Source organism: Oryctolagus cuniculus, chromosome X, assembly GCF_964237555.1.
Source record: "Oryctolagus cuniculus chromosome X, mOryCun1.1, whole genome shotgun sequence".
NCBI classification, from domain to species: domain Eukaryota; kingdom Metazoa; phylum Chordata; class Mammalia; order Lagomorpha; family Leporidae; genus Oryctolagus; species Oryctolagus cuniculus.
In genome coordinates, this window is record NC_091453.1 from 43,668,966 (window position 1) to 43,696,211 (window position 27,246).

A 27,246-nucleotide genomic window follows, 5' to 3' on the forward strand; every position below is an offset into this window, starting at 1 on the left:
GCATTTTCAAAATACATTTTAACGACAAAAATTAAAAGTTATAAAGTATATTCAGTCCTTGACCAACACATATGACTTTGACCCTAATACAGAATTAAAATTTTATTAAAATATGTAACTTTAAAAAAATATGTAAATTGTAACAGTAAAAACATAAAGCACAGAAAGGGGGAATAAAAGTTGAGAAATCTTATATGCAACTGACAATAAGATGTTACTAGCTCTCCAAGATGGCGTAATAGGGAGGGAGCACACTGATAGTCCGGGAAAAGATAGTTTAATAAAAGTGGAGATACTGTAGTTTCAGGGAAGTTAGGGGAAAAAATTGCAGAGGAAACTCTTCTGGAACAAGTGGGACATGGTGGACCTAGGAGGAGGGCACGGGAGCCCATGGCTTGGGACCCTAGCTGCTGAGTCTACACACCAGCACTGGAAAGGGAGGTGAGGTAAAACCTCAGTAGCCCAAGACACTGGTGGGGAAGCGGCAGGAAGAACCTAGAGAGAACGAGGCTTGAAGCCCCATGGGAGAATGTTCACCAGGTTACCCAGAGGAGAGAAAAAACTAAATAAATAAAAGGGACCGGGATGGACAAGATTCTCTCCCTCCGCTCACCTTCCAAAGGCAAGCAAGACAAAGAGCAGGAGACATTTTGGACATATGTAAAAGCTGCACCACCTCTGGTCTGCGCCCGTCCTCAGCCAAGCAGAAAAACCAGACTCTGGTGGGGAGAAATAAAAGCAGGTTAAGACCTAGTGAATGTGTGGAGCTAATGAACTGAGACTGTGAAAAACAAAAGCAAAAACAAAAACAAAAACAAAAACAAAAACTGAGAGTGTGTGAGAGAACTCACGCAGTGCCTGAGATGCCACAAACTCAGCAACCTTGGCAACCCAGTGTGAGATTACAGGGGAATTTGAGCTTACACTGAGGACTGCACAGATCCATTGTGTGGTCCTTGGGACAGAGCAGACGAATACTATACCCACAGGGGCCAGAGCTCAGACACTGACTGCCTTCAATTTTGCTCAGCTATGCGAAATTACTTCCCTTCTGAATAAAAGAGAGAGAGAGAGAGAGAGACAGAGAAAGAGAGAAAGATTTACCACACCTAATCTGGGTGTGTCACCTTTAGCACACTCTTAAACCAGAAGAACTGAACAGAGCTCTCTGGCCACACCCATCACAAGCCTCTAAGGCTCCATCAAAAGCAGACAGTCCACTTAATATAGAGTCATAGTAATGAGAAAAACCACCAAAGCAAGGACAAAAAAAGAAGAAACCAATACCAAGCAAGAAACGCAGAAACCGAGAAAACAAGAGGAAGGAAGACATTATGACTCCCCCAAATGAACAAGACACCCAATACAAGATTATGAAGATGACAGGGAATCTATCAGAAATGGATAGATTCCTGGACACATGCAATCTACCTAAATTGAACCATGAAGACATAGAAAACCAAAACAGACCCATAATTGAGAAAGAAATTGAAACAGTAATAAAGGCCCTCCCAACAAAGAAAAGCCCAGGACCAGATGGATTCATTGCTGAATTCTACCAGACGTTTAAAGAAGAACTAACACCAATTCTTCACAAACTATTCAAAACAATCGAAAGAGAGGCAATCCTCCCAAATTCTTTCTTTGATACCAGCGTCACTTTAATCCCTAAGCCGGAAAAAGATGCAAAATTGAAAGAAAATTACAGACCAATATCCCTGATGAACATGGATGCAAAAATCCTCAATAAATTTCTAGCCAATAGAATGCAACAACACATCAGAAAGATCATCCACCCAGACCAAGTGGGATTTATCCCTACTATGCAGGCATGGTTCAATGTGCGCAAATCAATCAATGTGATACACCACATTCACAAACTGCAGAAGAAAAACCATATGATTATCTCAATAGATGCAGAGAAAGCATTTGATAAAATACAACACCCTTTCATGATGAAAACTCTAAGAAAACTGAGTATGGAAGGAACATTCCTCAATATAATCAAAGCAATTTACGAAAAACCCACGGCAAGCATCCTATTGAATGGGGAAAAGTGGTATTTGTCCCGATGGGATTGGCTTATTTCACTCAACATAATGTTTTCCAAATTCCTAACAGGGATCACTTTTCAGTTAAAATTTAAACACCTAAGAATAATTGTGTGTTAATTACAGAGTTCAACCAATGGTACTAGAACAAAAAAAATACTAAAATGGATAAAGTATTACATTGTACATCAACCGTCAGGACACGAGCTGATCAAGTGTGAACATTATGTTGAGTGAAATAAGCCAATCCCAAAGGGACAAATACCACTTGTTCTCCTTGATAGGTGACAACTAACTAAGCACCAAAAAGGAAACCTGTTAAAGTGAAATGAACACTATGAGAAACGGTGACTTGATCAGCCCTCACCCTGACTGTTGATGAGCAGCTTAATATGTTATCCCTCTTAGTATTTTTTTTGTTTGTTCTACTTAATACTTTTGGTTGAATACTGTAATCAACACACAATTCTTCTTAAGTGCTGAAACTTAACTGAAAAATGTTTGCTGTTAAATATGAGTGGGAATAAGAGAGGGAAGAGATGTGCAATTCGGGACATGCTCAAGCTGACTTACCTCAAACAGTAGAGTTAGAAACATACCAGGGGATTCGAATTCAATCCCATCAAGGTGGCATGTACCAATGCCATCTCACTAGTCCCAGTGATCAATTTCTGTTCACAGTTAATCACAATGATAGGACTAAGAACCAAAGGGATCACATACACAAGAATAGTGTCTGTAAATACTAGCTGATAGAATCAATAAGGGAGAGAATGATCCAACATGGGAAGTGAGATACACAGCAGACCCATAGAATGGCAAATATCCTAAACAGCACTCTGGCCTCATAATCAGCCCTTAAGGCATGCGGATCTGGCTGAAATGCCCATGAGAGTATTTCAGGCATGGAAAGCCAAGACACTCTGGGAGAAAAAAAACCTAAATGAAAGATCTCCACGAGTGAGATCCCAGTGGAAAGAATGGGTCATCAAAGAAGGAGGTACCTTTCTCTGAAGGGAGGAGAGAACTTCCAATTTGACCATGGCCTTGTCTAAAAATGATCAGAGTCAGTGAACTCAGGGGGCTTCCATAGCCATGGCAGCTCATGACAAGAGCCTAGGGTGATTACTGATGCCATAAACAAGAGTGTCAATTTGTTAAGTCAACAACAGGAGTCACTGTGCACTTACTCCTCATGTAGGATCTTTGTCCTTAGTGTGCTGTACATTGAGATTTAATGCTATAACTAGTACTCAAACAGCATTTTTCACTTTATGTTTCTGTGTGGGAGCAAACTGTTGAAATCTTTACTTAATGTATGCTAAACTGATCTTCTGTATATAAAGAGAATCGAAAATGAATCTTGATGTGAATGGAAGGGGAGAAGGAGTGGATAAGGGGAGGGTTGTGGGTTGGAGGGTCGTTATGGGGGGGAAGCCATTGTAAGCAATATTCTGTACTTTGGAAATTTATATTCATTAAATAAAAGTTAAAAAAAAAGTGTGGAAAAGTTGGAAGCATTTTCACTGAGATCTGGTACCAGACAGGGATGCCCACTCTCACCACAGCTATTCAATATAGTGCTGGAAGTTTTAGCAAGAGCCATAAGGCAAGAATAAGAAATTAAAGGGACATAAATTGGGGAGGAAGAACTCAAACTATCCCTCTTTGCAGATGATATGATTCTTTATTCAGGGGATCCAAAGAACTCTACTAAGAGACTATTGGAACTCATAGAAGAGTTTGGCAAAGGAGCAGAATATAAATCAAAGCACAAAAATCAACAGCCTTTGTATACACAAGCAATGCCACGGCTGAGAAAGAACTATTAAGATCAATCCCATTCATAATAACCACAAAAACAATCAAATACCTTGGAATCAACTTAACCAAGGATGTTAAAGAACTCTACGATGAAAATTACAAAATCTTAAAGAAAAAAGTAGAAGAGAATAACAAAAAATGGAAAAATCTTCCATGCTCATGGATTGGAAGAATCAACATCATCAAAATGTCCATTCTCCCAAAAGCAATTTATAGATTCAATGGGATACCGATTAAAATACCAAAGACATTCTTCTCAGATCTAGAAAAAATGATGCTGAAATTCATATGGAGACACAGGAGACCTCGAATAGCTAAAGCAATCTTGTACAAGAAAAACAAAGCTGGAGGCATCACAATACCAGATTTCAGGACATACCACAGGGCAGTTGTAATAAAAACAGCATGGTACTGGTACAGAAACAGATGGATAGACCAATGGAACAGAGTAGAAACACCAGAAATCAATCCAAACATCTACAACCAACTTATATTTGATCAAGGGTCTAAAACCAACTCCTGGAGCAAGGACAATCTGTTCAACAAATGGTGCTGGCAAGCTGGCTTTCCATATGCAGAAGCATGAAGCAAGACCCCTACCTTACACCTTACACAAAAATCCACTCAACGTGGATTAAAAATTTAAATCTATGACCTGAAACCATCAAATTATTAGAGAGCATTGGAAAAACCCTGCAAGATATAGGCACCAGCAAACACCTCTTGGAAAAGACCCCGGAGACACAGCCAGTTAAAACCAAAATTAGCAATTGGGATTGCATCAAATTGAGAAGTTTCTGTACTGCAAAAGAAACAGTCAGGAAAGTGAAGAGAAAACCAACAGAATGGGAAAAATATTTGCAAACTATGCAACAGATAAAGGGTTGATAACCAGAATCTACAAAGAAATCAAAAACTCCACAACAACAAAACAAACAACCCACTTAAGAGATGGGCCAAGGACCTCAATAGATATTTTTCAAAAGAGGAAAACCAAATGGCCAACAGACACATGAAAACATGCTCAGGATCACTAGCAATCAGGGAAATGCAAATCAAAACCACCCCGGTTAGAATGGCTCACATTCAGAAATCTACCAACCACACATGCTGGCGAGGATGTGGGGAAAAAGGGACACTAACCCACTGTTGGTGGGAATGCAAACTGCTAAAGCCACTATGAAAGTCAGTCTGGAGATTCCTCAGAAGCCTGAATATAACCCTACCACACAACCCAGCCATCCCACTCCTTGGAATTTACCCAAAGGAAATTAAATTGGCAAACAAAAAAGTCGTCTGTACCTCAATGTGTTTTGCAGCTCCATTCACAATAGCTAAGACCTGGAATCAACCTAAATGCCCATCAAGAGTAGACTGGATAAAGAAATTATGGGACATATACTCTATAGAATACTATACAGCAGTCAAAAACAACGAAATCCAGTCATTTGCAACAAAATGGAGGAATTTGGAAAACATCATAATGAGTGAAATAAGCCAGTCCCAAAGGGACAAATATCATATGTTCTCCCTGATTGGAGACAACTAACCGAGCACCAAAAAGGAAACCTGTTGAAGTGAAATGGACACTATGAGAAACAGTGACTTGATCAGCCCTTGTTCTGACTGTTGATGAACAACTTAATTCTTTATCCCTTTTAGTATTTTTTTTGATCCACTTAATACTTTTGGTTGAACTCTGTAATTAACACACAGTTATTCTTAGGTGTTTAAATTTAACTGAAAAGTAATCCCTGTTAAATATAAGAGTGGGAATAAGAGAGGGAGGAGATGTACAATTTGGGACATGCTCAAGCTGACTTGCCCCAAATGGTAGAGTTAGAAACATACCAGGGGACTCCAATTCAGTCCCAACAAGGTGGCATGTACCAATGCCATCTCAATAGTCCAAGTGATCAGTTTCAGTTCACAGTTGATCATAATGATAGGTCCAAGATTCAAAGGGATCACATAAACAAGACTAGTGTCTGCTAATACTAACTGATAGAATTAAAAAGGAGAGAATGATCCAACATGGGAAGCGGGATACACAGTAGACTCATAGACTGGCAGATGTCCTAAACAGCACTCTGGCCTCAGAATCAGCCCTTAAGGCATTTGTATCTGGCTGAAGAGCCCATGAGAGTATTTCAGGCATGGAAAGCCAAGACACTCTGTCCAAAAAAAAAAAAAAAAAACCTAAATGAAAGATCTCCTTGAGTGAGATCCCAGTGGAAAGAACGGGCCATCAAAGAAGGAGGTAGCTTTCTCTGAAGGGAGGAGAGAACTTCCATTTGTCTATGACCTTGTCTAAATAAGATCGCAGTCAACGAACTCAAAAGGCTTCCATAGCCTTGGCAACTCATGACAAGAGCCTAGGGGGATTACTTATGCCATAAACAAGAGTGTCAAATTGTTAAGTGAACAACAGGAGTCACTGTACACTTACTCCTCATGTAGGATCTCTCTCCTTAATGTGTTGTACAATGTGAATTAATGCTATAACTAGTACTCAAACAGTTCTTTACACTTTGTGTTTCTGTGTGGCTGCAAACTGATGAAATCTTTACTTAATATATACTAAATTGATCTTCTGTATATAAAGATAATTGGAAATGAATCTTGATGCGAATGGAATGGGAGAGGGAGCAGGAAATGGGAGATGGGAGGGTTTCGGTGAGAGGGAAGTTATTGGGGGAAAGCCATTGTAATCCATAGCTGTACTTTGGAAATTTATATTTGTTAAATAAAACTTAAAAAAAAGGCCGGCACCGCGGCTCACTAGGCTAATCCTCCGCCTAGCGGCGCCGGCACACCGGGTTCTAGTCCCGGTCGGGGCGCCGGATTCTGTCCCGGTTGCCCCTCTTCCAGGCCAGCCCTCTGCTGTGGCCAGGGAGTGCAGTGGAGGATGGCCCAGGTGCTTGGGCCCTGCACCCCATGGGAGACCAGGAAAAGCACCTGGCTCCTGGCTCCTGCCATCGGATCAGCGCGGTGCGCCGGCCACAGCGTCCGGCTGCGGCGGCCATTGGAGGTGAACCAACGGCAAAGGAAGACCTTTCTCTCTGTCTCTCTCTCTCACTGTCCACTCTGCCTGTCAAAAATAAAAATAAATAAATAAAATAAATAAAATAAAAAAAAACTTAAAAAAAAGATGTTACTAGCTTCAAATACATTGGTATGACAATAATGTGTTTTATGTAAGCCTCATCTAACCACAAAATAAGATACCAAATGATAAAATTAATGAATTCAAAGCATGCCACTGAAGAAATTCACTAAATTACAAAGGAAACTAATAACAAGAGAAGAAACAGGACTCATGGGAAGGCAGCTGAAGATAGTCCAATTACTTGGGCCCCTGTCACCCACCCATGTGGAAGACCCAGATGGAGTTTCATGCTCTTGACTTCAATCTGGGGCAGCCCAGGGTGTTGCAGCCATTTAGGAAATGAACCAGTGGATGGAAGATCTCTTTCTCTCTGGCTTTCCGTCTCCTTCTGAAACTCTGACTTTCCAATAGATAAATAGATCTTTAAAAAAAAAAGAGGAAGAAAGGAACAAACAGCCAGAAAACAATGGACAAATGTCAATATTAAATTGTCATCTATCAATAATTACTTTAAATACAAATGCATTAAATGTTCCAACCAAAAGTAACAAAGTGTGCCTAGCTGTTAAAAAAAAAAAACAACTCAGCTCTATGTTTTCTACAAGAGACTCATTTCACCCTCAAGCAAATATATGCTGACTAAAAGTAAAGGGATAGAAAAAGTTATTCCATGCAAACAGGAACTAATAGAGAGCAATAGTGGGCATCTATACCATCTATACTTTATATAAACTTTAAATCAAACTGTCAATGGAGATTAAGAAGGTCATTATATAATAAAGGGGTCAGCCTTCAAGAAGATATAATAATTTGGAAATTCATACAAATTCAACATCATAGCAACTAAAGATGTAAAGCAAATATTAAACAGATATGAAATGGAGAAATAGACAAGCAATAAGGAAACAGTGAAATTTTATCTCTTTAAATGAAATGGACCAAAATGATGTATACAGTACAGTCCATCCCACAGGAGCAGAACACACATTCTTCTCAAGTACACAGGGAACCATCTCCAGAATAGAACACAGTAGGCCACAAAACAAGCCTGATTAAATTTGACAAGACTGAAATCATATGAAGTATCTTTTCGGATCACAGCAGTATGAAAATAGAAATCAAAAATTAGAAGAAAACTAGGAAATTCTCAAATATGTAATGTTATGGCTTGAACGCCCCCTCCAAAACTCACATTGAAATCTAATTGTCATTGTAATGGTAGTAAGAGGTGGGACCTTTAAGAGATGATTATTTCAGTAGGACTCCACCCTCATGAATGGATTTACACCCGTATAGCAGGAGTAAGTTTGATCTGAGTTTTCTGTTTTGCCCATACTATCCTGCCCTTATGAGATGTTGGTGTCATGATCTTGGACTTCTCAAATTCAAGAACTGAGATAAACTGACTTAAAATTTTCTTTGTAAATTACTGAGTCTATGATATTCTGTTATAATTATGGCAACATGAAATGGACTAATGCGAACATTAAATGGCATGTTCCTGAAAAGCCAATGACTCAAGGAAGAAATCAGAAGGGAATTTAAAAAAAATATTTTGAGATAAATGAAAATGAAATTTTAATATATTAAAACCTTTAGGATACTGCAAAGGTAGTTACATTTTCTTTAAAAAAAAAAGATTTATTTTTTTGAAAAGCAGCATTTACAGAGAAAGAGAGAGACATAGAGTGAGATCTTCCATCTTCTGCTTCACTCCTCGAATGGCTGCAAAGTTCGGAGCTGAGGCAGTCTGAAGCCAGGAGCCAGGAGCTTCTTTCAGATCACCCATGTGGGTTCAGGGGCCCAAGAACCTGGGACATCTTCTGCTGCTTTCTCAGGCACATTACCAAGGAGCTATATTGGAAATGGAGCAGCCAGGACTTATATGGGGCCTCCATATAGGATGCCGGTGTCACAGGAGGCGACTTTACCTGCCACGACATAGTACTGGCCCCCAAAAGCAGTTCCATAGCAACAAATGTGTACATTCAAAAAAGAAAAAAATATCTGAATTATACCTTAAGGAACTAAGAAAAAAAACGAATCACTGAACACAAAGTTAGCAGCAGGAATTAAATAATAAAGATCAGATCAGAGCAGAAATAAATCAAATACTGAGTAGAAATAGCTAGGAAAAAGCCATAACAGATTTTTGAAAAACAGAATCGAAAAATCCTTAGCTAAAGTGAGAATAAGAGAGATCTAAACAAAATTAGAAGTGAGAGTGAATACATTACAACAGATGCCACAGAAATAAGGGACCTTATGAACAATTATATATCAATAAACTGGATATCCTAAAGGAAACTGATAAATTCCTAGGAATATATAGACTGCAATGACTGAATCAAGAAGAAATATAGTCAGAGAAAACCAGTTACAAATAAAGAGATGAAATTAGTATTTAAAAATTTCCCAGCAAATAAAAGCTCAGGACCAGATGGCTTCAAGGCTGAATTCTTGCAATCATTCAAAGAATAATTAATTCCAATCCCTCTTAAGTCTTCCAAAAAACAGAATTAGAAAGACCAGTTCTAAAATCATTTTATGAAGTCAGAATTATCCTTATACCAAAGTCAGACAAAGGCAACAGAAGGAAAGAAAACTAAAGGCCAATAACTCTAGTGACCACATTAGAGTGTATATAGGTGTTTATAAAGTGTTTATATGTGTTTAAAATACTAACAAACCAAATGCAACAACATATCAAAAAAGTTATACACTATGGCTAAGTGGAATTTATCACTGGGATATAAGTTCGGTTTAACACATGCAAATCAATTCATGTTATACGCTAAATCCACAGGGTTACCTCAAAGATGCACAAAATGTGCTTGACAAAGTTCAACATCATTTCATGATAAAACTTCTCAAGAAATCAGGTACACAAGGAAATGTCCTGAAGATAATAAAGATAAAGATAATAAAGACCATTATATGAAGCTCATAATCTATGGCAATTAGTTTCTGACCAGCTTCCTGTTAATGCAGATCCTAAGAAGTAGCAGGTAATTTTGTCTCTGAAATCCATGTGGTCAGACCTGAAGCATGTTAGTGGTTTTTAACCTGGCCCAGTTCTAGTTGTTGTGACATTTGCAGAGTGAACCAGGAGATCTCTCTCTTTCTAATTCTCTTTCTCTTTTTCTTTCTCTTTCTATCCATCTCTATATCTTTTTAATAATTTTATTAAAAAATCAGTGGTAAAATAACTGAAAGCTTTTCATTCAAGATCTGGCTTAAGGCAAGGATGTCCACCCTCACCACTTCTATCCAACACAATGCTGAAAATCCTAGCATCAGTAATCATACAAGAAAAAAGCATAAAATACATCCAAATTGGAAGGGAAGAACTATCTCTATTTGTAGCTGACATGATCCTATTTGGAGAAAACCCACAATCAATCTGTCAGGATTATTAAATGATTTCAGTAAACTTGCAGTTTATAAATCTAACATACATAAAGCAGTTGCATTTCTTCAGGCCTATCTGCCTAAAAAAGAAATGAAAACAATCACAATTATGTTAGTATCATTATACTTAAGAATAAATTTAACCAAGATGAAAGACCTCTATAAATAAAACTATAAGACACTGATGAAAAAAAATGGAAGAATATAAATAAATGGAAAAATGGTCCAGTTACATTGATTATAAGAATCAGTATTGCTAAGAACATCCATACTCCAGCCTGTGCTGTGGTGTAGTAGGTTAGGCCCCTGCTTTTGGTGCTGGCATCCCGTATGGGCACCTGGTTCAAGACCTGGCTGCTCAACTTCTGATCCAGCTCCCTGCTAACGGCCTGAGAAAGCAGTGAAAGATGGCCCAAGTGCTTGAGCCACCTGTACCCACATGGGAGACCTGGAAGAAGCTCTTGGCTCCTGGCTTTGGATCAGACCAACTCTGACCATTGTGGCCACTTGGGGAGTGAACCAGCGGATCGAAAACCTCTGTCTTTCCTCTCTCTATCTGCCTCTCAAATAAATATTCAAAATAAAATATACTATACAAAGTGATATATACATTAAACATAATCTTGATCAAAATTCCAATGGCATTTTTCATGGAAATACATAAAATCAAGGGGCCGGTACTGTGGCGTAGCAGCTTAAGCTGCTACCTGTGACGCTGGTCTCATATGGATACTACTTCCTGTCCTGGCTGCTCCATTTCTGATTCAGCTCCCTGTTAATGTGCCTGGGAAAGCAGCAGCAGATGGCCCAAGTACTTGGGCCCCTGCCACCCATATGGGTGACCCAGAAGCAGCTCCTGGCTCCTGGCTTTGGCCTGGCAACAGCCCCAGCCAAAGTGGCCATTTGAAGAGTAAACCAGCAGATGAAAGATCTCTGTCTCTCCCTCTCTCTGTAACTCTGCTTTTCAAATAAATAATTTAAATAATAAATAATTTAAATAATAACACATAAAAATATTCTATAATTTGTATGGAAGCACAATAAAGGCTCAATAGCCAAAGCAACTTTGAGAAAGAAAAAGGTGAAAGTATCCTTGATTTCAAACCATACTATACCATTACAGAAATCAAAAAACTATGGTACTGGGATAAAAAGGATACCTAAACCGATGGATCAGAAGAGAGCCTAGAAATAAACACAAATAAGTAGAATCACCTGAGTTTTAGAAGGCACCAAGGAGACACAATGGGGAATGGGTAGTCTCTGCAATAAATGTAAAGCTATTCTCTCTAGATATGAGGGAGAGATAAAGTCATTACCTGACAAACAAAATCTGAGAGGGGTTATTACCATCAGGCCTCTCTTGCAAGAAATGCTACAGGGAGTTCTTCAAAATGAAAGAAAGAGATATTATCTTCTTAGAATTACATCTATGAAATACATGAAATCTGGTTTTTTTTTTTTTCAGAGAGAGAGTTATAGACAGTGAGAGAGAGAAAGAGAGAAAGGTCTTCCTTCCGTTGGTTCACTCCCCTAATGGCCTCCACGGCTGGTGCTGCGCTGATCCGAAGCCAGGAGCCAGGTGTTTCCTCCTGGTCTCCCATGCGGGTGCAGGGCCCAAGCACTTGGGCCATCCTCCACTGCCCTCCCGGGCCACAGCAGAAAGCTGGACTGGAAGAGGAGCAACCGGGACTAGAACCCAGCGCCCCAACCAGGACTAGAACCCGGGGTGCTGGCACTGCAGGCAGAGGATTAGCCAAGTGAGCTATGACGCCAGCTTGTTATCTTTATATTAATAAAAATGTTAAAAAAAAGTAACACGAAAATATCAGAAGGTAGAAAATTCACTGTTAAGAGTAACTATACAAGCAAAATCAGGATGTTCTGATACTGTAAACACGGTGTGTATGTAATCTTTAATGTGAAGACTAAGAAAATCATAATTTATGTTAATTTGCTAAGAGATAGGCAATACAGGAAGAGATAAAATAGAACATCAAATACACTGAGGAAACTGGATATCCACATGCAAAATATTTTTTTTTTTTTGACAGGCAGAGTGGACAGTGAGAGAGAGAGACAGAGAGAAAGGTCTTCCTTTGCCGTTGGTTCACCCTCCAATGGCCGCCGCGGCCGGCGCGCTGCGGCCAGTGCACCGCGCTGATCCGATGGCAGGAGCCAGGAGCCAGGTGCTTTTCCTGGTCTCCCATGGGGTGCAGGGCCCAAGCACCTGGGCCATCCTCCACTGCACTCCCTGGCCACAGCAGAGGGCTGGCCTGGAAGAGGGGCAACCGGGACAGAATCCGGCGCCCCGACCGGGACTAGAACTCGGTGTGCCGGCGCCGCTAGGCGGAGGATTAGCCTATTGAGCCGCGGCGCCGGCCGCAAAATATTGAAATTACTCCTACTTTGGGGCCGGTGCTGTGGTGCAGCAGGTTAACACCCTTGCCTGAAGCACTAGCATCCCATATGGGTGCCTGGCTGCTCCACTTCTGATCAAGCTCTCTGATATGGCCTGAGAGGGCAGTGGAGGATGGCCCAAGTCCTTGGGCACCTGAACCCACATGGGAGACATGGAGGAAGCTCCCGGCTCCTGACTTCGGATCGGCGCAGCTCCGGCCGTTGCGGCCAATTGGGGAGTGAACCAGCGGATGGAAGACATCTCTCTCTCTGCCTCCCCTCTCTCTGTCTAACTCTGACTTTCAAATAAATAAATAAATCTTAAAAAAGAGAGAAATTAACCCCTATCTTATACCGTATTTAAAATCAACTCTAAATGAATAAGATATGATGTAATATTTCAAATCATAAAACTCCCAGATAAAAACATAGGGTAAAAGCTCTTTGACATTTTTCATTATTTTGTTTACAATTCTCAAAGCACAAAAGTAACAACAAACAAATATAACTGCATCAAAATAAAAAGGCTCAACACAGCAAAATAAATAATCAACAAAATGAAAGCTATGCCTATGAATTGGGATAAAATACTTGCAAACTATTAGAGAAAGTGTTAATGTCCAAAATATAAAAGAGGTCTGGAACTGGCACCATGACTCACTTGGTTAATCCTCCGCCTGCGGCACCGGCATCCCATATGGGTGCTGGGTTCTAGTCCCAGTTGCTCCTCTTCCAGTCCAACTCTCTGCTGTGGCCCAGGAGGGCAGTGGAGGATGGCCCAAGTGTTTGGGCCCCTGCACCTGCATGGAAGACCAGGAGGAGGCACCTGGTTCCTGGCTTTGGATCGGCGCGGCACCGTCCATAGTGTCCATTTGGGGAGTCAACCAACGGAAGGAAGACCTTTCTCTCTGTCTCTCTCTCTCACTGTCTATAACTCTACCTGTCAAATAATATATATATATATATATATATATATATATACAAGAGGTCTTCCAAAATTTCATGGAAAATGGAATGAATGATAAGTTTATTTTGTTGCAGAAAATTTTGAAACCTATGCACAGTTTTTTTTCATTGTACACATTTCCTTGAGTTTTAAAATATCCTTGGAATTCACATCTCTTATTAGCAAAAAAAATCTAAATAACATAATTAAAGAAATGGGCAAAGGATCTGAATAGACATTTCTCTGAAGTAGACTGCCAATAGGTAATGAAAAGGTACTCAATATAATAATCATCATGGAAATGCAAAAGACAAAACCACAATAAGATATCACCTCACACCTGTCAGAGTAGTTATTTTATAGATAGATATAGACAGACAGACAGATAGATAGATAGATAACCAGTGTTGGTGAGGGTATGGAGAAAAGGGGGCACTTGTACACTGTTGATAGGAATGCACATTGTACACTGGTGCAACAACCATTGTGGAAAACAGTACCTTTAGGAGGTTACTAACTAAATTAAAAACAGATCTATCAAATGACTCGATAATCTCTCTTTTGGGTATATACTCAAAGGAAACAGAATTACCAGCTTACAAATCTTTATTTTCATGTTCATTGGAGCATTATTCACAATTGCTAAGAAGGTATGAAAATAACTAAAGTGTTTTTCAATGGATGAATAGATAAGGAAATGTTATATACATGTACACATACGGTAGAATATTATTCAGCCTAAAAAAAGAAGGAACCCTGGATATTCTGCTTCTGATCCAGATTCCTGATAATGCATCCTGAGAAGCAGCAGAATATGGCTCAAGCACTCTGGTCCCTGCCATCTACATAGGAGACCCAGATGGAATTCCTGGCTTGGAGCTTAGCCCTGCCCTAGCCCTGGCTATTGAGGATATCTGGGGAGTGAACCAGCAAAAGGATGATCTCTCTTAATCTGTGTCACCTCGCCTTTCATGTATATGAAAATAAATAAACATTGAAAAAAAGGGAAGGAAATCCTGCATGCCATTTGCAGCAATATGTATGAGCCTAGGAGGCATTATACTATATCAAATAATTCAGAAAGAAAAATACTGCAAAAAGAAAACTACTTACTCACATATGGAAACTAAAGAAAAAAACTGAATACATAGAATATAATGGTGGTTACCAGAGGCATGGGGCTGGGGGAAATGTAGATCAAAGGTTACAAAGTTACAACTATGTAGGATGAATAAACTCTAGAGATCTAATGTATAACATGTGTGAACTTCAGTTAATAACATTGTATGATATATTGGGAATTGGCTAAAAGACTAGATTTTAGATACTCTTATCCCACCTTCCACCCTAGCAAAGGTAACTATGTGTAAGGTAGGCATTGTGGCCCAGAAGGTTAAGCCACCATTTGGGACACTTGCATCACATGTCAGAATGCCAGAGATCGAGTCCCACCTCTGCTTGCAACTCAGCTTCCTGTTAAAATGCCTGGGATGTAGCAGATGACTGTCCAAGTACTTGGGTTCTTGCTGCCCACATGGGAGATCCAGAGGGAGTTTCTGGCTCCTGATTTCAGCCTGGTTCAGTCTCTGCTACTGTGGGCATTTTGGGGAGTAAACTAGTAGATGAAAGATTCTCTCTCTCTCTCTCTCTCTCTCTCTCTACTTTTCCAATAAACAAATCTTATACATGTGATGCTGGATATGTTAATTTGCTTGGTGGCAGTAATCACTTCACTGTGTATGTCAAAACATCATTTGTGGCCAGTGCTGTGGCTCACTTGGCTAATCCTCCGCCTGTGGCACTGGCATCCCGGGTTCTAGTCCTGGTTGGGGTACCGGGTACTAGTCCTGGTTGCTCCTCTTCCAGTCCAGCTCTCTGCTGTGCCCCTGGAGGGCAGTGGAGGATGGCCCAAGTGCTTGGGCCCCTGCACCCACATGGGAGATCAGGAGGAAGCACCTGGCTCCTGGCTTCGGATCAGCGCAGCGCGCCGGCCATAGCAGCCATTAGGGGAGTGAACCAACGGAAAGAAGACCTTTCTCTCTGTCTCTCTCTCTCTCACTAACTCTGCCTGTCAAAAAAATTTTTTTAAAATCATTTGTACTTCAATGGTAAACATTTAAAAATCAATTTTTTTAAAAAAGTTATTTATTTGACAGGCAGCGTTACAGAATATAGATGGGCAGAGACACACACATACACACACAATGTTCCATCTGCTGGTTCACTTCCCAGACACAAGGCTGGGGCTGGGCAAGATGGAAGCCGGAAGCCTGGAACTCTTTCTGGGTCTCCCATGTGGGTGGCAAGGGCCCACGTTCTTGAGCCATCTTCCACTGCTTTCCCAAGCATATTAGCAGGGAGTTGGACTGGAAGTGGAATAGTAGGACTGCAATCAGAGGTCATATTGCATGCTGGTGTTGCAGGTGGTGGCTTAACTTGCTGTACCACAATGCTAGCCCCAGAAATAACTTTAAAAGTAAGGTCAATGGGCTAGCACTGTGGTGTAGCAGGTTAAGCTGCCACGTACAGCACCAACATCCCATATGGGTGCCCATTCGAGTACGGGCTGTTCTGCTTCCAGTCCAGCTCCCTGCTAATGCACCAGCAGAAGATGGCTCAATTCCCTGGGCCCCTGCACCCACGTAGAAAACCCAGAACAAGCTCCTAGCTGCTGACTTTGGTCTGGCCCAGCTTTGGCCATTGCAGCCATTTGTGGAGTGTCTCTCTCTCTCACTCTGTAACTCTGCCTTTTAAATAAATAAATAAATAAACAAATTTTTAAAAAAAAGTAAGATCAAGCCCTACATGATGAGAACTTGAAACAATATTGGGAGAAGTTGTAAACAATCTAAATAATAAAACAGATATATTGGCGGGTTTGAAGTTTAAACATGTCAGTTTTTGCCAAAACTGACCTTTAAATTTAATGCATTCCTACTGAAAATGCTGGCATGGTTTTTATTTATTTATATGCATTTGACTTGAAAGGCAGAGAGATTACTTAAAAGACAGACAGAGATTAAAACAAAAAGAGATATCTTCCTTCAACTGACTCACTTCCCAAAATGCCTGCAACAGTTGGAGGTGAGGCTGGACAAGTCAAGCCAGGAGTTGAAGACTCAATAAGAGTCTCCTACATGGGTGGCAGGAATCCAGGTACTTGAGTCATTATCTGCTGCTTCCCAGGGTGCACATTATCAAGAAACTAGAATCGGAAGTGGAATCAAGAGTCAAACAGGGCTGGCGCGGTGGCTCAATAGGCTAATCCTCCACCTTGCGGCGCCGGCACACCGGGTTCTAGTCCCGGTCGGGGTGCCGGATTCTGTCCCGGTTGCCCCTCTTCCAGGCCAGCTCTCTGCTATGGCCAGGGAGTGCAGTGGAGGATGGCCCAGGTGCTTGGGCCCTGCACCCCATGGGAGACCAGGAAAAAGCACCTGGCTCCTGGCTCCTGCCATCGGATCAGCGCGGTGCGCCGGCTGCAGCGGCGGCCATTGGAGGGTGAACCAACGGCAAAGGAAGACCTTTCTCTCTCTGTCTCTCTCTCTCACTGTCCACTCTGCCTGTCAAAAAAAAAAAAAAAAAAAGAGTCAAACAGGCACGCAGATATGGGATGTGAACACCCCAAGCAGCATCTTAACCATTGTGCCAAATGCCTGCCCCCACCAGATTTTTATTTGTTTTTTAGTAGAACATAGCAAGATGATTCTAAAATTTATATGGAAATACAAATCATATAAAATAGCTAAAACTTTTTTTTAAAGAAGTTGGAAAATTTATACTATCTGATTTCAAGACTTGCTATGAACCTAAATAAATCAAGACAGTTTGCTATTAGCATAAGAACAGTCACACGGATCATTGGAACAGAATAGTGTTCCTAAAAATAGACTCATACATATGAGGGAATGACAATAGTTCATGGAAAAATGGAATCTAAAGATAAATTTATTTTAGTGTTAAAATGTTGGAAATTCATGCATTTTTTAAAATATACATTTTCCATGAACTTTTTCAAGACCACTAATATAGAGTTAACTTATTTTTCACAAAAGTGCCCTGATAATTCAGTGAGGGAAATCAACAGGATTTTTTTTTCAACAAATGGTGCTAGAACAATTGGATATCCATATGTAAACAATTTAACCTTGATGCCTATTCTGTACCACATATAAAAATTATCTGGCCTAAATGTAAGAAACAAAACTATATAAATTTTATAAGAAAATGTAGGGGGACACTTCTGTAACTTTCAAATATGCAAAGATCTCTCAAATAGGACACAGAAAAAAGAATCATATAAGAAAAAATGATAAATTGAATGTTAACAAAATTAAGTTTATGTTTTTCAAAAGACTAAAGTAAATAAAAGACTAAGCCACAGCTTGGGATAAAGTCTTGTCAAAGAACATCTTTCTTCTTTAAAAAAAAAAAAAAGATTTATTTAGTTATTTATTTGAGAGGTGGAGGGAGAAGGAGAGGGGAGGAAAAGGAAGAAGGAAAAAGATCTTCCATCTGCTGATTCATAGTACACTTTTCTTTTTTTTTTAAGATTTATTTATTTACCTGAAAGTCAGAGTTACACAGACAGAGGAGAGGCAGAGAGAGAGGTCTTCCATCCGATGGTTTACTCCCCAGATGGCTGCAACGGCCGGAGCTGTGCTGATCCAAAGCCAGGAGCCAGGAGCTTCCTCCAGGTCTCCCACCCGGGTGTAGGGGCCCAAGGACTTGGACCATCTTCTACTGCTTTCCCAGGCCATAGCAGAGAGCTGGATTGGAAGTGGAGCAGCCAGGACACGAAAGGGCGCCCATATGGAATGTTGCCGTCAAAGGTGGCAGCTTAATCTACTGAGCCATGCCCTACCACGCTCCCAATAACATCTTTCAAATGACTTGTAGACAGAATACATAAAGAGCTATGAAAACTCAAAATAAGAAAACAGGTGCCTGCGCTGTGGCATAGCGGGTAAAGCTGTGGCCTGCAGTGCTGTCACCAGTTTGAGTCTTGGCTGCCCCTCTTCTGATCCAGCTCTTTGCTATGGCTTGGGAAACCAGTAGAAGTTGGCCCCTGCACTCACGTGGCAGATCCAGAAGAAGTTCCTGGCTCCTGGTTTTGGATCGGTGCAGCTCCAGCCATTGTAGCCAATTGGGGAGTGAACCAGCAGATGGAAGATCTCTCTTTCTCTCTCTGCCTTTCCTTCTCTCTGTGTGTAACTCTAGCTTTCAAATAAATAAATAAATCTTAAAAAAAGAAAAGAAAACAAATAGCAAACTTAAGAATAGGCAAAAGAGAAATGGGCATTTGGCACAGAAGTTAACATGCCACTTGTGACTTCTGCATCTCCTACCAGAGTGCCTGGGTTGAAGTCCTGGCTCTGCTGCCTGCCAACTCCAGCTTCCTACTAATGCACACCTTGGAAACACCAGGTGATGGCTCAAGAAGTTGGGTCCCTGCCACTCATATCAGAGAAACAGATTGAATTTCCAGCTCCCTGCTTTTGGTTGGCTCAGGCCTGGCTGTTGGAGGAGGCATTTGGGGCATTAATCAGAGAATGGGAGATCTCTCTCTGTCTCTTTCTATCTATCTCTGCCACTCTGTCAAATACATAATGTCAATAAGAAATAAAATAAGCAAATTAAATGAACAGATATTTACCAAAGGTTTTATGCAGATGGCAAATATATACATTAAAAAGATGCTCAACATAATTATCCATTAGAAAATGTAAATTTAGTGGCTTGCATCCTATATCCACTTGGCTGTGTTTTGAGTCCCAGCTTCATTTCCAATTACAGCTTCCTGATAATGCACACCCTGGGAGGCAGTACATATATTGCTCAAGTATTTAGGTCTGTCTCTGCCACACATATGGAGACCTGAGTTTTGGGTTCCTGGCTTCAGCCTGGATTTTGTGGCCCCTGTGGTGGACATTTGGTGAGTGAACCGACAGATTCTGTCTTTGTCTCTATGTCTTTCATGCAAGTAAAAATAAATAAAAATTTAAAGAAAATATAAATTAAAACCATAGTAAGATACCACTCTACACATTTATTAAAATGGCTTAAATTTTAAAATACAATAATATCAAGTGTTGATAAGCATTTGAAGCAGCTCAAATTCTTTTATTTTATTAGTGAGAAAAATGGTATAGCAACTGTGAAAATCAGTTTGGCATTGTCTTATAAAGTTAAGGAAACACCTACCATGAGACCAAGAATCAACCCTAGGTATTACCAAGAAAAAATAAATACATATATTCTCAAAAAATTTTATACTAGAATGATCACAACAGTGCAAAACCAGAAGCAACATAGATGTTCATTAATTGATACAAGCAGTGATGTGGGTGAAGAGTAGTATTATGTTAATGAAAGAAGTTAAACATTAATGAGTGCTTATTTTTTATTCCACTTATATGACATTCTAGAAAAAGCAAAGTTATAATACCAAAAAAGCAGATCAGTATTTCCCAGGAAGTGAAGGTAGGGGCAGAGATAACAAAGGGAGTGATAGAAATATTCTATATATTGATTAAAATGATGGTTATATACAACTATATATAAACTCATTAAAATACACACTTAAAATTGGTGACTTATTGTATGTAATTTGTACATAAATAAAGCTGTTAAAAATGAAATTGGAAGGGGGGAATGACACCTTAGAATTAATAAAAGGGTAAGCAATCTAATTTGTAAAGACATAATAAAATATAAAAGTGACACCACACTATGATTAGGTGGAGTTTATCCCAGTAATACAGCATTCATTTAATATATGGAAATTAACCAATACAAATTAATCACATTAATAGATTAAAATGTAAAAGCATATGGTCATTTCAATAGATTAGCAGTTATTTTTGTTCCCCAGAGGACATCCGACAGTGTTGACATTTTTGCTTATCACAACTATGGGAGGGAGTGTCTATTAGGTCTCCTGGTGTCTATTAGGTAGAAACTTTGAACGCTGTATATGTAGTATACCTCATATACAGGGAGGCCCTCAGTTGGGAAACATTGGTGTACATTCTACTTCCCCTACTGAATATTATATTTGTAATATAAATAATGTTGCTAGAAGGTACATATGAGGGTACTTCAAAAACTTCAAAGAAAATGGATGCAAAAATTTGAAATCCATGCATACAAAGGGTCACCGAAAGGTTAATGAAAAATGTATATTACTGTGACCAGTGCTATGGCATAGTGGATTAAGTTGAAGCCTGCAGCACTGGCATCCTGGCTGCTCCACTTTCGATCCAGTTCCCTGATAATGTGCTGGGAAAGCAGTGGAAGACAGCTCAAGTGCTTGGGCCCCTAAACCCACGTGTGAAACCTAGAAGAAGCTGCTGGCTCCTGGCTTCAGACTGGCCCAGCTCCAGCTGTTGTGGTCATTTGGGGAGTGAACCAGAGGATGGAAGATCGATCTCTCTCTCTCTCTCTCTCTCTCTCTCTAACTTTGCCTTTCAAATAAATAAATAAATCTTAAAAAACAGAATCAGCATTTTTATATTACATATCATTTTATATTATAAAAAGTATAAATTTTAAGATGTTTGAACTAAAATAAACTCATCTTTAAATTCCATTTTCCACAAACTTTCTGAAGTACTCTCATGCATCTGTTTCTTGCTATCATAACCTCCAGTAAGTATCCCCCATATGTTTCTTATCCATCTCCCTAGTGATCAATTCCTAAGTTGCTTCTAATTGTACTCTACCACAAACAACACTGTCATGCAATCAACAGCCTTGTATATGTTCTCTCTGGACTTCTGTGAGAATTACTCTGAGATACACATTTAGGAATGGAACCACTAGGTTATACTCACACTGGGCTTTTATAGTTACTGCACAGAGGCTTTCTGGAATTGCTGAAACAGTTTTCTTTTTTTTAATTTTTGACAGGCAGAGTGGACAGTGTGAGAGAGAGACAGAGAGAAAGGTCTTCCTTTTTGCTGTTGGTTCACCCTCCAATGGCCGCCGTGGCCGGCGCGCTCTGGCCAGCGCATCGCGCTGATCCGAAGGCAGGAGCCAGGTGCTTTTCCTGGCCTCCCATGCGGGTGCAGGGCCCAAGGACTTGGGCCATCCTCCACTGCACTCCCGGGCCATAGCAGAGAGCTGGCCTGGAAGAGGGGCAACCGGGACAGAATCCGGCGCCCCGACCAGGACTAGAACCCGGTGTGCTGGCGCCCCAAGGTGGAGGATTAGCCTATTGAGCCACGGCGCCGGCCTATGAAACAGTTTTCATACCATGCAGGAGGAGGTTACCATATCAGGCCTGAGACTGCTAATCTTTAGAAAGACCAGCTTGACAGGATTCTCATTGGCTGGCATCTTGTAATCGGATCTCAAGAGGGTTCTCCACCATTCTCTGACAAGAGTAAGTTGCTGTGCCTAGACTGCCTGTGGTTTATGGTGAATACCTGCTCTCCTGTGAATCTGGGAATCTGGTAGATGCTAGTAGAGGGTGCCTACATGAGCAGCCTCCTATTGAAACCTTGGACACTGAGTTTCTAATGAGTTTCTCTGGCAGACATGTCATATCTCAATCCTAAAGGAATTTAGTGCATACTATGTTACTCTACTGGGGATGAAGTCTCTTGGAAGTTTGTGCCTTGTTTCCTCTGGACTTCATCCCACATGCCTTTTCCTATTTCTGATTTTGCTTTGGATCCTTTGGCTATAAGAAATCATAGCAAGGACTTTTCCTACCAATCACTGAACATAAGTATAGTCTTATGGACTCCCATAAGCAAAGCAGTTAATTTTCCAAAATGACTTTCTTTTAGGTGCACATTTGTGTATCATTTGAATCCTGTATCATGAGCATATATTACCTCTTTAAAAATAAATACTTCATAAAGGAAAACAAGGTTACCTATGAATGAGACCCAAAAGATATAAAGGAATCATCAAGGTCATACAATGAAACTTTCTCATATTCTAGATGAGGAAGCTGAAGCCCAAAGAGGATAAGGGACTTGGCCAAAGTTATTCAGATGGTCATTACAGGCACAGGGCATAGTCCTCACTGTCCTGTTTCCTAGTACTCCTGCTGCTAAGCCTATGGTCTCTTCCGCTTGTCATTTCCCCTATCCCACTGATCTCTACTAAATGCCTTGTGGGAGCTTACTTTCTTGCAACCATGGTCCCTCTTATTTCTCAGTTCATGGATATTCTGTGCAATGAATATGTTGAGTCCCCCATCCCAAAACACTGGGATTCATGGAGACTGAATTCAACAGGAACAGAACAAACTGTAGAAAAACTCCTACTGGAAACAGTCTTGAAAGACAAGATAAGAAGGGAATGGTAAAGAAAGAGAATCCCAGGTTAAATCATAACACCTTTCTAAGTCCTCATACCCTGGCCAGAGATTGAGGCTCAAAATCAGAGCCAGAGAGAAACCAATCCCCCACCACAGGACAAAGCAGCTGAACAGAAATAGACAGCTCAGACTTTCCTTCTGTTGTTTCCTAAGGTTTCTTAAAAGCCTCCCCCCAAAGGGGTAAGATGCTTACGTGCTCCAGGAAGCAGGGTCCTATCTCGCTGAGGTGGGGGTCATCATTGTTGTACTGTTTTTCCAGGTCTCTCACAAAGCCCATCTGAAACCTGTAGATGTCCTCAATGTTCCCAAAGATTATCTTCAGTTGCTCATCGCTGAACATGTCCCTTCTCTTTCGGCACTGTTTCAGGTAGCCCTGCAGACAAAGGAAAAGCCAAGAATGAGGCTGTCTCCCACTCTCAGAGGGCTTTACTACTTCCTAAGTACTTGGGAGCCTCATTTCAGTTCCATGAAGTATAGTCATTTCCATTTTTCATATGAGGAGAATGAGGTTTAGAGAAGGGAATCACTCGACCAGTGAGTAACTAGGAATGTTGCAGCTCTAGCAAAGGTCTTCAGAGTGAAAAGGCACCAGAGCATAGGGCTTTCCCCACCATACTCTATGACAAAGAACCCAAAAGTTAAAGGATCATTTTCTGGAAGTTCGTTGAGCACAGTTTCACTCATCTTAGTAGTTGTTGGTTTAGCTAGATCGATTCACATCTCTCAAGTTCTATTCCTTCTAAGACCGATGCAAAAGGTTATAATAATAGTGATCACAATTTGGCAACAGAGGCCAAGTCAGGAAAATTTCCCATTAGGGAACAAGAATTAACAAAATCAAGCATTTATTTAAAAAAAAATTTTATATTTGAAAGTCAGAGTTACAGAGAGGGAAAAGGAGAGAGAGAGGAAGAGGGTGAGGGAGAGGAAAATCTTCCATCTACTGTTTGAATTCCCAAATGGCCTTAACGGCCAGGGCTGGGCCAGGTCTAATCCAAGAGTCTGGAACTCCCTGGGGAACTTACATGTGGGTGCAGGAACTCAAGCACTTGGATCATGTGCTGCTTCTGCAGGCCAATTAGCAGTGAGAAGAATTGGAAGTGGAGCAGCCAGGACTTGAACCAGTGCCCATATAGGATGCCAGCATCAGAGGCAGCAACTTAACCCACTATGCCACAATGCTGGCCACAGTCCAACAATTTCTTAAAGCGAGTGTTTCAGGTATCTAAGGTAGCTGGCCAGGAGAGATCATTTGGATGAACTCAGCCAGCAAGTTCTTCAGTGTCTAGGTGTGGTATTTTTTACAGAGCAGGTGTTCAGGACTCATTTGAGAATAACAGATGACTTAATACAGCTAGCCACTAATTAAAGAGAAGTACAGATGAATATTGATAATATAATGTTTAAAAGCAGAACATAAAGTGGTACATCACTATAATCATAACCCTTTATATATATACATATATATATACACATATATATATAAAATCCCTTTATATGTACATATATATATGGACAGATTTGAAAGTATTATGCAAGAGCACAACAATTCTTTTGTATTTGGTGAATTCTGATTGATTTTGTTCATATTTTTAAACCTTCTCTAATGTTTCTTTTCATTTTCATGATTAAAAATTAGGGAAAAGGGGGCTGGCATCGTGGTATAGCAGATAAAGCCACTGCATGCAATGATGGCATCCATATGAGCCCCGGATGCTCCACTTCCAATCTAGCTTCCTGCTAATGCACCCGTGAAAGTAGCAGAAGATGACCCAAGTGCTTGGGCCCCTGCAACCACATGGGAGACCAGAAGAAACTCCTAGCTCCTGGCTTTGGCCCAGCCCAGTCCTGGCTGTTGTTGTGGCCATTTGGGAAGTGAACCAGCAAATGGAAGACCTTTCTGTCTCTTCTCTCTCTCTGTAACTCTGCCTTTCAAATAGCTAAAATAAATCTTTAAAAATAATTGGGGAGGGGCGGGCATCATGGTGTAGTAGGCTAAGCATCCATCTTTGGCTCTGGCAACCTATATGGGCGCCAACTGGTATTCCAGCTTCTCTTCCAATCCAGTTCTCTGCTAATGGTCTGGGAAAGCAACGAAAGATAGCCTAAGTGCTTGGGCCCCTGACCCCATGTGGGAGACCTGGAAGGAGTTCCTGGCTCCTGGGTTCGGATTGGCCCAGCTCTGGCTGTTGCAGCCATTTGGGGAGTGACCCAGTGAATGGAAGACCTTTCTCTCTGTCTCTCCCTCTGTCTGTCTGTAACTCTGCCTGTCTAATAAATAAATAAAATCTTTTTAAAAAATTGGGGAAAAGTCTTAACCAAAGACTGTAAAGAAAAGAAAATACAGCTTTAAGGTTTCCCTGTGTACACTATTATCAAGGAGGTGTATGTATTTGGGGGTTGGGCAAGGAGGAATATGATGTCTTCTCAAGATAGTCTCAAGCACTAGTATGTAAGACACATAACTGCTTTAAAGAATTACAAATAATATTTAGTAAATGGCCTATCAAGGCAATAAGGGATGGATAGGACCTAAGAATATAAGAGTAGTCAGAAAACCCAAAATGGCACCCTCAATGTTTATGTCATATGTAACTGCTTAGGTTTCTGGGAGAAGAAAAGCCAGGATAGATGACTAGTTCCATGGAGTCTTGCTTTTATTATTTTTTTTTATTCTCTTATTTTAGCTAGCCTAATGATTATCAAATTTTCCATGGTGGTGATGAGCAGAGGTTTGGATAGGGGTCAAATCAATAATTGTCTCTTCTCATTCATTCACTTTTAGAGTTTTTGAGTTTCAGATGTGTTGGCAGTGAAATGTGACTGCCAGAAACCCTAATGCAATTTTAAGTTAGGAAAAGGAAAAAACAGATTGAGAGGCAGAAATAAGAGGGGAAACAGGAAGCAATCACACCACTGCTGGAGAGCAGCATTCAATTCTAAGCTTCTCTTTTCAAGAGCCAAAGGGCTGTGATGCACACACATCTTTGTGTAGATAAATGCTTTTCTTTCTCTCAGACAGATAACTGAGAGTTATAATGCTGAATCGTGGGGTAACTCTGTTTAACTTTTTAGAGAAACTACCAAGCAGCTTTCCAGTGTGGCTGTGCCATTTTACACTCCCACCTGCAATGATTGAAGGTCCTAGTTTCTCCATACCCCCACCAACACTTGGTATTGTCAAATTTTTTATTACAACCTTTTGGTGGTATTTCATATGGTTTCAATTCGTGTCTTCCCAACAATGCTGAACATCAATTCATATGCCTGTTTTTTTTTTTTTTTTTTGGACAGGCAGAGTTAGACAGTGAGAGATAGACAGAGAGAAAGGTCTTCCCTCCATTGGTTCACTCCCCAAATGGCCACCACGGCCGGTGCACTGCGCTGATCCGAAGCCAGAAGCCAGGTGCCTCCTCCTGGTCTCCCACGTGGGTGCAGGGGCCCAAGCACATGGGCCATCCTCCAGTGCGTTTTTAATATATTTTCTTTGGTGAAATGTCTATTCAAATCTTTTGTAGTTTTCAAATTATGTTGTATATTTTCATATCAGGATGATATACACAAGAGGCTTCAAATATTTCATGGAAATGTATATTATGAAAATCTACCTATGCATTTCAATTTTTTATACCAAAATAAACTTACCTTTTAATTCTAAAAACAAAAGAACCAAAGGGAAGTAAGCAGGGTATGGAGGGGTCTGAAAAGCAACACGATGAAGAATGGTAGAGGGAATCAGTCTGGTTGTCCTGTTGTCAAAGACTCAGGGGATCTCTGAGGGCCTCTCACAAGCGTAGAGGGAGCAGAAGAGATCTGTGGCTCTTACTCTCAGGCATGCTTCAAAAACCCCTAGACTCCATCTAAATGCTAAGAAGTAACAGTGTGCACTATTGCACTAGATGTGAACTGATTCAAGCTTTGCAGGCCACAAGGTAATCACATCAATTACAACTGGAAAGAATCAGCCCTGGCATTGCCATGTTAACAGCCAAGAAAGGTTGTTCATGCATTTAACAACTTCGTTTCTGAATTCACAAGGGCTGATCTACAAGTTGAGATCTATTGCACTGATATCAAAGTAGTGCTTTGACATGGGATATAAACCATATTGAAGATTTGCAGAGAAGATCCCAAAAAATGGTGGGAAACAGTATGGCTCAAAGAGCTGCTGGAT

At 40.5% G+C, this 27,246-nt stretch overlaps 1 protein-coding gene across 14 annotated transcripts in view; it reads right to left on the bottom strand.

Moving 5' to 3' along the window:
- ARHGEF9 (Cdc42 guanine nucleotide exchange factor 9) overlaps nt 1-27,246 on the bottom strand; it is a 407,702-nt gene that overhangs the window by 52,381 nt on the left and 328,075 nt on the right. For all 14 annotated transcript variants that reach the window (XM_008272701.4, XM_070067439.1, XM_051827736.2 and 11 more), the window contains one exon: nt 23,266-23,445. In XM_008272701.4, the coding sequence (XP_008270923.1) occupies nt 23,266-23,445 (180 nt within the window). The remainder of the gene's footprint in view (nt 1-23,265; nt 23,446-27,246) is intronic.